General features: G+C 34.3%; 1 protein-coding gene across 10 annotated transcripts in view; it reads left to right on the top strand.

Annotated features, from left to right (window-relative positions):
• Positions 1–15,119, top strand: part of SP3 (Sp3 transcription factor) — a 59,420-nt gene that overhangs the window by 41,560 nt on the left and 2,741 nt on the right. For 5 of the 10 annotated variants that reach the window (XM_021923718.2, XM_021923719.2, XM_021923720.2 and 2 more), the window contains 3 exons: positions 4,850–5,042; positions 10,357–10,553; positions 13,344–13,656. In XM_021923718.2, the coding sequence (XP_021779410.1) occupies positions 4,850–5,042; positions 10,357–10,553; positions 13,344–13,656 (703 nt within the window). Of the gene's footprint in view, positions 1–4,849; positions 5,043–9,053; positions 9,304–10,356; positions 10,554–11,232; positions 11,345–13,343; positions 15,075–15,119 lie in introns of those variants that run through there. The other 5 variants (XR_002516158.2, XM_003907626.5, XM_021923721.2 and 2 more) reach the window with 5 other exon arrangements.

The following is a 15,119-nucleotide window of genomic DNA, read 5'->3' as shown; positions in this document are numbered from 1 at the left end:
CTAATGTTAGCTATTTAAATTAAATACGCGTGTTCCAGACTTGATAAATTGGTTAAGAATTTATCTTAAATGTTCTATTAGCTGTATTGATAAATAATTAGCAGTTAATTTTAGGAAGAGGTATTTAGGATTTTCTTGTAATATTTTTAATAGAAATCTAGGCATGCCCTGAGTTATTGATACTTAACTAATATTGAAAATTAGCCTTATCTTTGTAACCATGTTGTGTTTGTGTGTGTATGTGTATATTTCATTATTTAAATTTTCTGTTTTCTTCTCTTCAATTCTTGCCCAGGTGTGCAGAAATTGTTTTTCTTTTGTACATACCCCTTTTGCAAGCTTGTTTTATTGGTAGGCCTTGAAAACAGCCATAATCACAGGACAGAGATACTGTCAGTGCGATACCTCGCCAAATGAAAAGGAAACATTTTGAGGTGGAAAATAGACATAATAAAAAAAAAAGTGCTGTTTATAAAATTCTTAAATGTGTCATGCACATTTCCTTGTATTTCTCTTTTCATTGCTTAAATTTTTTGCATACTTTTCCTCAAATATTAATCAAATGTAAATAAGCACATTCATTTCTTTATACTGCTAGCATGCACTATTGCTACAGAATATAAAGGCTGATATACAAATATTTCAGGTACCCTTATGTGTCAAATCTACCTTTGTGGGCTAACCTAGGAGCTGTACTGCCAATTTTATAATGCTTGCTTTTACAGCAAAACTCTTGGAAACAGTTACCTGTACTTGTTTACAGTTCATCTCCTTCCACTTTCTGGAGTCTGTACTAGGCGGAGTTTTGTGCTCACAGTTCTTGTCAAGATCACCAGTGATTACCACAATGTTATATCCAAGGATCATTTCTTAGTCCTTGTTTTACTTGACTTTTTAAGTATTTGACACAGTTACGTTCTTCTCGAAATGATTTCTTCAGTTTGACTTCTGACACCAGTTGCCTCATATCTCACTGGCCACTCTCAGTCCCCTTTGCTGGTTCTTTTTAATCTCTGCTTGTTCATTTTGGAGTGCTGCGGGGTTTCCTCCTGTCTACATTATATTCCAGATGACTCTCAATACCTAACATATATGCTGATATTGTCAGGCCATATTTCTACCTGAACTCCAAACCCATTGACTGCCTTATCAACACCTTCATTTGGATATTCAGTAGGCATTCAGAACTTTCATATTTCAAAATAGGCCCCTGACTGGCACCCCTCCCCTGCAGTCTTTTCTACCTTCAGTTTACCCTATCTCAGTCAATGGCAAGTCCATCTTTCTAGTTGCTGAGGATTAAAACAAAACAAAAACCTTGGGAGTGTTTTTAACTTCTTTCTGTTCTTGCTCCTCACATGATAACCTGTTATCAGTCTGTTAGCAGATGTCTTTGACTCTACTTTAAACATATTTTCTGACTGACCAATTCTACCCCTCCTCATCAATACCCTAGGTTCAGGCCACCATCATCTCTTTTTAAGACTGTGTCAGACCATTCCTGTATTACTATAAAGAAATATCTGGGACTGGGTAATTTATAAGAGGTTTAATTGACTCAATTCTGCAGGTTGTACAAGAAGCATAGTGCTGGCATCTGGTTCTGGGAAGGCCTCAAGAAGGTTTTACTCATAGCAGAAGGCAAAGGGGGAATGGGCACGTCACATGGTAGAAGTAGGGGGAGGAGAGAGACAGAGAAAGAGTAGGAGGGAAGGTGCCACATGCTTAACCAAATCTCTTAACTATTGCAAGAACAGTGCCAGGACAGTGGTGCTAAACCATTTATGAGAAATCTGCCCCCTTGATCCAGTCACCTCCCACCAGGCTCCACCTCCACCATTGGGGATTACATTTCAACATAAGATTTGGGTGGGGACAAATATCTAAACTATTTCAGGGTCTTGCTTTGTTGCCCAGGCTGGAGGGCAGTGATGTGATCATGGCTCACTGCAACCTGACCTCCTGGGCTCAAGTGATTCTACTACTTCAGTCTCCTGAGTAGCTGGAACCACAAGGCATGTGCCACCATGTCTGCCTTGCCTTTTGTTTTGTTTTGTTTTTTGTTTTGTTTTGTTTTTGGATAGTGACGGGACCTCTCTCTGTTGGCTCAGGCTGGTCTTGAACTCCTAGGCTCAATCGTTTCTCCCGCCTCAGTCTCCCCAAGTGCTGGTATTGCAGGCATGAGCCAACACACCCAGTCAGCTTGAACTTGTAACTTGCTAACTGCCTTATCCTTAGAACCTAGAACAGTGACTGGCACATTGTAGCCGTACACATAGTTGTTGAATGAATAAAATTATATTCTAAATTTCATATTATGAATTTAATTTGTGGGACACACTCATTTTAAGTTTTTTTTTTTTTTAATTTGTGTAAAAATGGAAGGTTTAGTAAACTATGTGGGAACTAGAGGTAAAGCAAAAAAACTGTCTTTAACAGTTCCTAATCACCTATAAATTACATTAAAGTATTTAATTTAGAATAATCTTTATATTGAAGTATAATGTGCATTCAAAAAATATACAGATCATATGTATATAACTTGATGAAATTTTACAAAATGAACACATAGGAGAACTACCACCCAAATCAAGAAACATGATATTACCAGCAACCCAGAAATCTCCCTGTACTCAGTCATATATTTCCCTCAAAAGTAGGCAGTCACCACTCTTCTATCACCATGGAGCACCCACTCCCTTAACATTTAAATAATGTTTTTTTAGACTGGGCTCGGTGGCTCATGCCTGTAATCCCGGCACTTTGGGAGGCTGAGGTGGGTGGATCACTTGAGGTCAGGAGTTCGAGACCAGCCTGGCCAACATGGTGAAACCCTGTCTCTACTAAAAATACAAAAATTAGCCGGGCATGGTGACGGGCACCTGTAATCCCAGCTACTCGGGAGGCTGAGGCAGGAGAATCACTTGAACCCAGGAGGCAGAGGTTGCAGTGAGCTGAGGTCATGCCACCACACTCCAGCCTGGGTGACAGAGCAAGACTCTGCCTCAAATAAAATAAAATAAAATAAATAAATAATTTTTTAAAGAACAGTTTAGATGCTTAGTAAACTGGAAAGGAAAGTATAGAGATACACCTTACCCCCCTGCCCCTGCACATGCATACCCTTCCCTATGTCAGCATCCCCCATCATTCAAAGTGGTTCATTTGTTACAGTTGGTGAATTTGCTTGATGTATTATCACCCAAAGTCCATACTTTACATTAGGGTTCCCTCTTCGTGTTTATACATTCTGTAAGTTTGAACAAATGTATGCCGTGCATCCACCTATATTACATCATACATAGTATTTTCACTACTCTAGAATAAAAATACCTCTGTGCTGTGCCTGTTCATCTCTCCGTGCCCTTTAATTCCTGGCAACCGCTGATCTTTTTTACTGTCTCCATAGTTTTGCCGTTTCCAACGTGTCATATGGTTGGAATCATTGCCAGTTGTTATGAATCTTATATAAATGAAAATTTCTTTATATAAATATCACACACGGTCCCATTCCCTGTGTATAAAGGGAATACATACCGGGTGCAGGGGGCTTCTTTTGTTCGAAATGCTTTGAGAGTCATTTCTGTTGCATGTAGGTGGTTGTTAATGTTCATTGTTTTAATATGTTCCATTGTATGAACAAATATGATTTGTTTTTCCATTCCAATACTGGTGGATATATGAGTTTTTCTAGTTTAGGGTGATTACAAATGACGTTGTGTAAGTTTTATACTTGTATTTTGGTGTTCAGTGTATGCATTTCTGTAGGGTGTGTACCTAGGGGAAATTGTTTGAGCTGTAGGGAATACATAGTTTCACTTCTAGAAGATATAGACGAAAGATTTTCCAAAGTGGTTGTACTGATCTACACACTTACCATCACTGTGGGAGTTTCAGTTGTTACACTTCTTTCCCAACAGTCTGTACAGTCTGTTTTAAAATTTCTAGTCATTTTGTGGGTGGGTAATGATACCTCATTGTGAATTAAATTTTTATTTCCCTGATATTTAACAATGTTGAGTACCTTTTCTTACTTTTATGGGTCATTTTGATGGATTATTACTTTCGTTTCTCCTGAGCCTGATAAATAGTGGATTTCTAAGAATGACTAGCTACCATGTAGGACATTAATACAGCACAGTAAAAAAAAGTGTTTTCCTTTCATCTATACTGAGATACGAAGGAAGATGTAAACTTATGTGCCTGGTACTGATGACTTATATTTAAGGTATCTGTATTAAGTTGGTATGCAAAGGAGAATTATTTAGGGCTTACTACATTAATTGATTTTATGAGAATTTGAAAGTATACCCAGATGTGTATGAATGAATGCAGTGATTAGAAATTGGGCATAACACTTTTTGGGCAATTAATTTATTGTCTTTAGTGAGCACTTTGTGGTCTCATCTGTATCAGCTTAATCTTGTAACATCTCTATGTATTATTTGCACATAGAAGGCATAGAAAAGCAGAGGACAAAGTTTTTCCAGATCGATTATTACCTATTTTGGAAGTTCCTTCTTAAGGAAGATTTGTTCATCTAGGGAGATTGTATTTTCTGAGAACTTTGAGTGAAGCAATTATTATCTAAAGGGACATATGAACTAATTAATGTAATTAATTCTACTATAAGCATTTATACAGGAGATTACTCTCCAACTAGTCTTGAAGGATAGATAGAGGTTAGTTAGATGAAGAACAAAGTAACTAGAAAATAGTCTAGGCAGGAGAAGTAGTACATGCAAGGGTGTGACATTGGGAGAGGACATGTAATTTCATGCTATTTTTTTGGGCCATTTGGTTCTCATCTGTATTTGTTTTTTGTTTTTATTTTTGTTTTTTCCTGTAGATATTAGGATCAAGGAAGAAGAACCTGATCCTGAAGAGTGGCAGCTCAGTGGTGATTCTACCTTGAATACCAATGACCTAACACACTTAAGAGTACAGGTGGTAGATGAAGAAGGGGACCAACAACATCAAGAAGGAAAAAGACTTCGGAGGGTAGCTTGCACCTGTCCCAACTGTAAAGAAGGTGGTGGAAGGTATGCATACATGAAACATACATATTTTTAAGAGTGCTAATATCATTCTAATTTTTGAAATACTGCATGCTATGTCATTTAATTATGAGAAATTATTCATTACATGATCATTTTGGGTGTGTGTGTATGCGTGTGGCAGAAGTTAGAGAACAAAATATATGGAATTGGATTTTCAGTTCTAAATGTTTTTTAAACTGAAATTATTAGTTTGCTATTTCAAAAACAGTATAGCACATGCCATTTAACAGGCCCACACCAATCAGAAATTAGCCTGTTTGCACACCAGCAATGGAATTTGCCTTAAATATAGATAAAAAATTGATTTTTAGGTTGAGAATAGTAGTTACATAAAGATTAAGTTCATCTATGGCTGATAAGCATAAATATTTCCATTTTCAGTAGAAGTGAAAAATAAGCCTTAATAGATTGAATTTTTTAAAAAATGAGATTGTATTTCAATTCAGTCTTTTTAAAGGTAAACATTGACAGAATAACATGACTGGAGTAAACTCAAAATGATCAGAGATTATGTTAAATGTGGATGTACTAAGCTTAATAATTAAGAGATTGAGACTCAGATCATATTTAAAAAAAAAAAAAAAAAGATCCAGACTGATGTTGATTATAAGGAACACCTCAAATAATTGGCACAGAAATATTGAAGATGAGGGATAGGAAAAGATTTATCAGGCAAGTATTAACAAAAAGAAAACTTGGGTAGCAGAGTTAATACATCACACGAGGTGGGATTGAGGTGAAAGCCCCAAATGAGACAGAGATGTATTTCTTGTTAATAATACTAAATTTCCACCAAGAAGATTTAATAGTCACGGTCCCTTTTTTGTGCAGCTTTGAAATATATAGAGCAAAAATGGATAGAACTCTAAAGCCATACCTAACCAAATACCTTGTCATGGTGAAAGTTAACATACCTTTCTTAGAAATGCACTGTTTAAGTAGATAAAATGTACTTTTAATACAGTTAACAAACTTGATCTAATAGAGCTTTTCTATCTGCCTTTGAGTTGCACATTGGCCAGCCCTCTGCAGTAATAATAATTGCTAACAACTGGTAACATTGAGAGCTTACCGTATTCCCAATGGTGTTAGAAGTGAGACATAGAGAGGTTGAATGACTCTGAAGAGCACACACAACAGGGATTCAGACCTAGTTTTACCCAGAGCCTTAACCGTTAAACTATGCTGCCTCCCAAGTGACTCTCCTTCTACATCGGATCCTTAGGTATTCATGTTTGTTGTAATTAGTTTAAAAGTTTGTTTTCTGACATAATTTGGTCAATTAAAATTGTGAATTCTAGCTAGGCAGTAACTTTTCTGAAACTCATTTTAGAGGGACTTTTAAGATAAATTATTCACAAAAAATCTAATGGAGGCCTGGCCTTTGTTTCATTTATTCTTTATTTTAAAATGAAAATGTTTTAATTTATGTTTATTAAACTAAGACATGCTCATAAAAATGCAGAAATATAGGACATTTAAAAACACCAGAATCCCACCCCACTTCAAGATAAGCTAGTAACATGTTTGTATATGTCCTTCAAGATGTTACATGTATTTTAAAATAGAATCATCTTCTTCTCACTGTTTTATATGTCTGTTCTTGTTTTGATAATTTTTGTGACCATATTTTCAAGTATGTATAGTCTGCATCGTTTTTATGACTGTATAGTATTCTGTTGTATTCTATTGTATGGATGTAGAGTGATTTAACATCTTTTGTTGGGAATTTATTGTTATAATCTTACATGTATGTCTTTGCACATTTGTCTGAATATTTTATTTGTATAAGTTGGCAGAAGTGAAATTGCTGGGTTAAAGGTAATTGTCTGCTAGAAAGGCTAGTTTGTACTCTAACCAGCAGTGTGTGAGAGTATCTAGTTTCCCATATCCTTGCCAACAATGAATTTTACATTATTTTTAACCTTTGAAAGTCTGACAGATGAAAAATACCTTAATATTGTCTTATTTAGTATATTTTTAAATTACTTGGTGAGGCTGAGCATTTTTGGGGATGTTATTTTGCCATTTTAAAATTTATTTTTTGAATTTTTGTTTTTTTTTTTGTAAATCTGTTAATTTATGTAACTGTCATGTGGAAATATTTTTCCCAGTTTTACATTGCCTTTAACTTTTTCAGTGGTTTACAGAAGGCATTGTTACTACGCAAGTAAAGAAACAGTTCCATCACTTACAGCTTGCAAAGCACAAAAATTTTAAGTTGATCAGCCTTTCCTTTATTAGATGCCTTGTTACCATGCTATTTATTACAAGTTTTCTGTATTCTGAGAGTTATAAAAATGTTCATTTATATTTTTTCTAGAACTTTTGTGACTTCATTCTTCAATAGCTCACTTATTCTAAGCAATAAAAATTGAGATTCCTAAGAAAAGAAACTATATTGTTTCTTAGAGCTTATTTGAACAAAATTCAAGTAGTATATGTGTGATAGATACACTTGTATAAATGACAGTTGTACCTAATTAATAGAAGCATAACATATGTAGTAAATCCAGACTATTCTGAAGTATTCTGCAAGGTGATACAGATAGTAGTTAAAAAAATTTTTTTATAATATTTGTCTTTTTTTGCAACGATTTTTTTTTTCAAAGAATATGGGCAAGATGGCATTTTTAGAGAACTAATTTTATTCATCCTTAGAGAAGTAAATTTTATTTATTTGTTTACCTTTTAAAGTAAGGTGTAAAATATAAAATATTTAAAAATTGTAATTATTTAGCAAATATTTATTGAGCGGAACCAGCTTTCAGAGACTGTTGAAACTAGTGAGCGATAACCTAGTGAGAGACAAATAATTGTAAGTAAAATACGTTCTAGAGACATGATTGTTAAATAGGTTTTGTATGGATTAAACATCAGTCCATATTTTTAAAATTGTGCACAATCTGTTTTCTTTGTCAGCATTTCAGTTTATGTCCTGTTTTTCCCACCCTGAGCAGAAGAGAGTGTATTTACTTAACTTTTCTTAACCCCTCTACCCACAGTTTAACTTCCACTCTATCTTAGCATTATTAAATTATTGGGAACAAGTTTAGACACTCAAGAATAGAAATGTAAAATTATTAGTTTTTCCTATATTATAGGCATTAGTGGTGTGGATATTAATCAAGAAGAAAACTTTAAGTCTTTTCTTACCTGAAGTTTGTTGAGAAATTCACTTCAGTTCTCTCCCTTCAAGCCTTCATATAACATGCCATAAATCCACATCTACCATATCTATATCTTATCTTGAATCAAATTTTCTTTTTAAATAGAATTTTGGGCCTGGATGTTGAGCTTTTTCCTTAAATTATATATGTGTACAACCCGCCCCTATGTTTTTTCTTTCTTAGATGCCTATCCCATTTTCAAATAATATTTCTTATCTCCTAATAATTCAGTTAAAAATACCTTCCCTAGCTTCTTGCTTCTTTGAGAACCCAGATTTGTTGCTGTTAATTTGTTAGTCTTGTGCTTTGTTAGTGTTCCCATGCTAAATTTTGCTAGGTTTGTGAAATACACTTTTGAGTTTGTAAAAGCGCGTTGATTGACCTGAGTGGTAGGCTTAGAGGAGAGGCATGAAATCATGAGTACACGAGTGAACTGAATTGGGTTCTCTGTGAAATTGCTATGGTGAACACGATATGTAAAATTGGTTTGTACACCAGTAGCCACAAACATTGCTGTTTTTCTTAGGGCTTTTTAAATAATAAATTTAAAAATCTAAATTAAATGGAATCAATATTGGCTTTGGTTAATGAGACTTTGGCATTGCAAGGGAGCCAGAAAAACCTGTTTCACTCAACTCAGCTCTTTGAAGAGAGTTGTAGAAATTGGGGGTGGACTGGAGCAGAAACTAGAATTGTGTTAGATTATGACATCCTTGCCCTTGAGACAACAGCATGACTCCTCCTTGTCTTTACTTATGCTATTCCTCTGCCTGGAATGCCTTCCCTCCTTTCTATCTAAATCCTACCCACCTCCTCCACGAAGCCTTCTCTAACTACTGGAGCCCACATTGATGTCTCCCTGTTCAGAACACCTATGGCATCTAACAGCCAGCACTGCACCGTTTAGCACTGTTTGTCCTATGGCAATTTCACATGCTACTGAGTGTGAGTACATTAAAATATAAATGTGGGGAAATATGCATTTTTCCAGTAAATTTGAAAAACGATAGGTGTATTGTATACAGGAGGATTTACAGGCTGTAGAAAGTTTTACAGGATATGACTAAACTGTGAGACTGGGGGAGGAGGGGAGTTGGGGAGGGGGCTAAATGTACTTTTTTAAAAAAAAACTCAGAAACATTGTAAAGTTTATAAAAGTTGTTTTGTCCAAAGTGTCATGTTTTTTAAAAATAATTTATTCAGTAACTAGCCTAATTTTTTAAAATTTATTTTAAAAGGTTGAGAAATAACATTTTCTGTAGTGTTTAATACTATTCAGATTATCAAATTCTGGGATCAAAAGTTTTCTTCTTGCTTAGGCTAAGATACCTCTGTTCACCCATCTAATCTCATATCTTCTAAACCCTGCTCTTGGTATCAAATACTGAAATGTAATAAATGTCAAATTTGGTGATGTGGAGAAAACTGTATTTTATCTCTTGTGTCTAATTTTGGCTTTTACATGGTTAATATGGGAATTTTAAATGTAAAGATAATTTTGATTTATATTTATTTCATCTAATGCTAAGGGAGTTCAGACCATTGCTTTAGCTAGATTTTAAAAAAAGCTTTCTCCAAGTCAGTGTATATTCAGGGTGTGGCCACACAAATATGAATAAATACTCTTAAATCATGTTAAAGTCTGCTAAAGCTTCCTGTATCTTTTAATTGTACCTGTGATCAGTTATGCATTCATTCTTTGGTTTAAATATATTTTTGATTATCTGACACCATGACTTTTGAATACAGACCACATTTAGTTTCCTATATAATTAATTGGATGAGGCTTATGCGTAGAATTTGTGAATGGTTCTGATAGAAGAATAAATAGCTTTATTGTACATTCTTTACATATGAAATGTCCTTTTAATTACATAATTCTTGAGCATATTTACATTTGGACAGCAATCACATTAATTCGGGAGTAAGGTTAATATATAAAATGTATATGCCTGAAATACATAAATTTTCATTTAAACTGATTTTAAATGGTTTTGGTTTCTGATTGACTTCGTAATGATAATGTCTTCTATTTAAAATTCAACATGGGGATATATGATATAAATGGTAATGTCCATTTGAATATTTTCATATAAGGTATATATTATTCTGTGTGTGTTTTTTAGAGGTACCAATCTTGGGAAAAAGAAGCAACACATTTGTCACATACCAGGATGTGGTAAAGTCTATGGGAAGACCTCACATCTGAGAGCTCATCTGCGTTGGCATTCTGGAGAACGCCCTTTTGTTTGTAACTGGATGTACTGTGGTAAAAGATTTACTCGAAGTGATGAATTACAGAGGCACAGAAGAACACATACAGGTTACTAATATTTACTTTTAACAGACAAAAATGAATTATAGGGCTACATAACTGCCTTGACATTTTTTTTTTTTAATTAGCATTTCTTACTGAATTGAATCTTTAAAATACAATGAATTACATCCAGTTTTTACCTTTAGGAACACCATCTTAATATCACAAATTCCAAAGAACAAGTCAGTATGGCTTATCTTCTAAAATAAAGTTTTATTTAAGTAGACTTTGGGTAGCTTTTGTTGACATTATTGAATGCTTTAAGCCACATTTATGCTATTTTTATTCTGTTAACATTTTTAATTAGTTATCAGCTTTTACTCTTGATCTATCCTATTCTTTTCTTTCCCCTTAACACTGTAACAAAAAATATTTCTGTTTCTTCTGATATATTTGGGCATTTCACCTTTTCTTTTGTTTTTAGTATCTTGGAGGTAAGGGAAAGGTATTTCACCGAGGAGTAACCAAGGCAATGTTGATGTGAAGACTTTCTCTCATCATATTATTTTTACATAGTGTTGTGTGGTTGTTAAATGAAATGGACCTATGACTGATCTACACTGAAACCTAACGGTATTAACTTAGAGAGAGATAGTTTTCTTCTACTACCATGTAAATGATTAAAGTGTTCATCAGTCTATGCTCAACACTGGAGAATTGAAAAATATGTATTTACAATCCCTAGAGAGCTTGGAAGAAGCATGGTGAAATGGAGAACAACATGGATTTTGAAGTCATCTGGATTCCAACCCAAGTTCCCTATTAGGTTAAGCGAATAAACTATCTCTGACATTGCTTCACATCTCCTACTTTGGCCCTTCAGTATTGTATAAAATTACCTATGAGGTCTGTAGTAGTACACAGATGCTCTAATTGTTTTAGTTCCTGTCTCTCATTGGGTAGGTAGAGAGATGAGATTAACCTATATGAAACTGCAACAGACAATTAAAGTGGATAAGGCTGCTGGGCATGCTGGCCCATGCCTGTAATCCCGGCACTTTGGGAGGCCAAGGAAGGCAGATTCCTTGAGCCTCAGGAGTTTGAGACCAGCCTGGGCAACATGGTGAAACTGTGTCTCTCCTAAAAAGACAAAAAATAGCCAGGCGTGATGGTGTGTGCCTGTAGTCCCAGCTACTCAGGAGGCTGAGGTGGGAGGATTGCTTGAGCCCAGGGGGCTGAGGTTGCAGTGAGCCATGGTCATGCCACTGTACTGCAGCCTGGGTGACAAAGTGAGATCCTGTCTCCAAAAAAAAAAAAAAAAAGGTAGATAAAAGATTTTGCATTGCAGTCTGCTGTTGAAAAGGCTCAGAAACAGGTAATTATTGCTTGGGATAGTAAAGTACGGGATAATAGACCTTACGATGGCCCTGTAACAGAATTTTCCTCAGTAGGATTTTATCAGCAGGTTGTAAAAAGGAATAATGTAAAAGGGAGAAAAAGGTCAGTGATCAAACAAGTGTAGGAAATAGTGGGCTAAAGTACCTTCAAGGCAGTACCTCTTAAGACCTTTAAATGCTAGATGGACAGCTTGCATCTATAAATTAGTGATGTAACGTGTGTAGCATTTCCTAACCTTGTTTGATCATTGTGCCGTTTGCCATGGAGTACCTCTCAGGACTAATGTTACAAGAGAAACTGGGAAATACTTTCCTAGAAAAACGGTGGTATGTTAATAGAAGAAGTGAGAGACCCCCCCTTTTTTTTGGTAGCGGTGAATGAGGATGAAATTTTACATAACATTTCAATTAAGTAGGATTGAGGCACATTTTAAAGTTCCTTGTAAATTAGGCAGTGGAGCATCTAAACTGTTACATCATCTGCAAGTTACCCTTGCATTTCCATATCACTTAATATAATCTTGAAGTTTTCTGATGTAATAAAATTTGGTCTTTAAGGTAAATAATGTCGAGAGAGACAGACTAGGATGTGACTGCAATATAGTTCAAGCATGAGGTCTGATAAAGACCTATGTAGAGTAGAGGTGCTAGAACAAAAGATACCGGGTAAGACATTTTTGAAGAAAAGAATTAAGAAAATATTTCCTAGATTTATTGATTTTTATTGATTTCTCTCTGAAATCCTTTTAGGTTGGCCTTTTGTCTTTTTTGGTAATCCTCTTGCAGAGTCGGTCTTCAACATAATAGAAGTTCAGTCTGTCTTTTGTATTTAAATTTATTCATGCTGGGAAATAAATTTAGGCATCAGGGTTTTATCAACTTTAACATCTTGACATTAATTATCCTTGTTCTTGATTGTTGTAGCTGAAATCAAGTCAGCTAGCCAGATTCATTTTTTCTACGGATTACTTACTCTTTTTGGATCTCAAGCTTGTCGTGTCATTTCTTTAATCTAGAAATACCCTGTTGCTTTAATTATATTTAAGAGTTGAAGGTTTAGTATCATGAACATGGCACGTTAGTATTTTAGTTATAGTGTGAAAGAATATACTTTTATTTAGACTTTAAAATGTGTTGTAGATGATTTTTTTTTAGCTGGCATCTTAACACAGGTATTTAAAACAGCATAGTTGAGATATTAAAGTTTTATTTGAATATCTATTATATAATACATATTTGAATTTTGCTATTCATCAAAAAGTAAAGATGATTTATTTTAAGGAGAAATATTCTGTAAGAGAAATCTGGCAGGGGTAGCTTGTAAAATGAATACAGTTTTAATAGACCCCTGCTCCCATCCTTACCTGTCAGCATTGACTGACTTTATGTTTTGGGGGAAATGATTGAGCTGTTAAAGTTGAATTTTTAAAACCAAGTAACTTAATTTTTTTCCTAACAGGTGAGAAGAAATTTGTTTGTCCAGAATGTTCAAAACGCTTTATGAGAAGTGACCATCTTGCCAAACATATTAAAACACACCAGAATAAAAAAGGTATTCACTCTAGCAGTACAGTGCTGGCATCTGTGGAAGCTGCGCGAGATGATACTTTGATTACTGCAGGAGGAACAACGCTTATCCTTGCAAATATTCAACAAGGTTCTGTTTCAGGGATAGGAACTGTTAATACTTCCGCCACCAGCAATCAAGATATCCTTACCAACACTGAAATACCTTTACAGCTTGTCACAGTTTCTGGAAATGAGACAATGGAGTAAATATTACACAAATACTTATTCATTGTGGTTATTTTTATACAGTAGTGAGAAGAATATTGTTCCTAAGTTCTTAGATATCTTTTTATTGATGTGCAAAAATTTTTGGATTGACAGTAACTTGGTTATACATGACACTGAAATGCCTTACTTTGTATGATATTCCATAGTATATTAAAAATGGTAAAATTGCATGGGTTTTGTAGGTACTTTTGGAATCTAGAAGAAATGAAATTTTACCAAGTTATATAAAGAGAAAATTGAATTTAACAATGCGAATGGTAGTCTAACCAAATGCATCAATCCTGTGTGGTTTAGTGTAAAAATGAGAACATGTTGGTATTTATCTATTGTAAGATAAAAAAGCTGGTGGGTGAAAGAAATCATGTTATGATAAAAAATTTTGTAATTTTCTTGATGACTGGAATTTTTATTATGCATAACTGACAAATCAAGTTTCCAAGCAAATGTTACATAGTGTAGGCTTTACTTAGCTTATCAATTTGTCATTTTGAGGCTAATTATTTTAATTAGGTTAACTATGTACAATATTTTAAGCATTACTCTTGTAAGATTTTGAAAACTACATTTTAACATGGAACTCTAGGGATAGTCACCTTTTAAATCCTGTTGAAAAGCCATGTTTAAGATTTAATTTGCCAAAATAATGTCTTGTTAATATTCTTTCAATAACGAAGTTGGGCAATATAACCAATGTTTGAAAAAGTTTAAAATGTATAAGTTGAGGCATTTGGGTGGTAAGAGAATGTTATAGTGAATTATCCCTTTTCTTGACTATTGGAGGACCAAAAAAATAAGGTGTATTGCGTCTTAGCAGTGATTTTTATCCAATCTTGTTTCCAAAAACCATATGTCTCCCAGGGCCTTAAAAGCCATCATGTAAATTACCAGTAAAGTATAACATATGCAAACATAACAAAATCACTTCCATAGTGACGATACTCCAACCATATGGATATTAGTCATAGAAAAACTAGAGCTTTTATGATATTTTTTTAAGTCTTTTTTTTTTTTTGTCTAGGTAGTCAGTCTGCACTTAAATATCAATCATTTTCCTTTTTTGCTTCTTCCCTTAAAATTTATATGTATCCAGTACATTTAATTGAGAAACGTATGTTTTTTATTATGCTGTATTTTCTTTTTATTTTTTAATTATTGTTTATATTTTCAATTTAAAAATGTACAAAATAAAGTTACATTGCTGGTCTTGTAAGAGCTATACAATTTTCCTAAATGTATACCTGTAACTGCAGCAGTTCACCTATTTCAGAAATTTGGAATTGTGTTCATTTGTTATTCTTAAGACCACCTCAAATTTAAAGGCTACCTTATTGTACGTTTAAAGTGTATTATAACAGTGTGGTAGTTAATAAAACACTATTTTTTTTTCTTTTGAGTTTGTTGTATTCCTATGCATTAAAAATATTGCAGTGGTATGGGG

This window comes from Papio anubis, chromosome 10 (assembly GCF_008728515.1).
Source record: "Papio anubis isolate 15944 chromosome 10, Panubis1.0, whole genome shotgun sequence".
In the NCBI taxonomy this organism is placed as follows: domain Eukaryota; kingdom Metazoa; phylum Chordata; class Mammalia; order Primates; family Cercopithecidae; genus Papio; species Papio anubis.
Note: the sequence above shows the minus strand (reverse complement) of the source record. Positions and strands in the feature narration are given on the sequence as shown.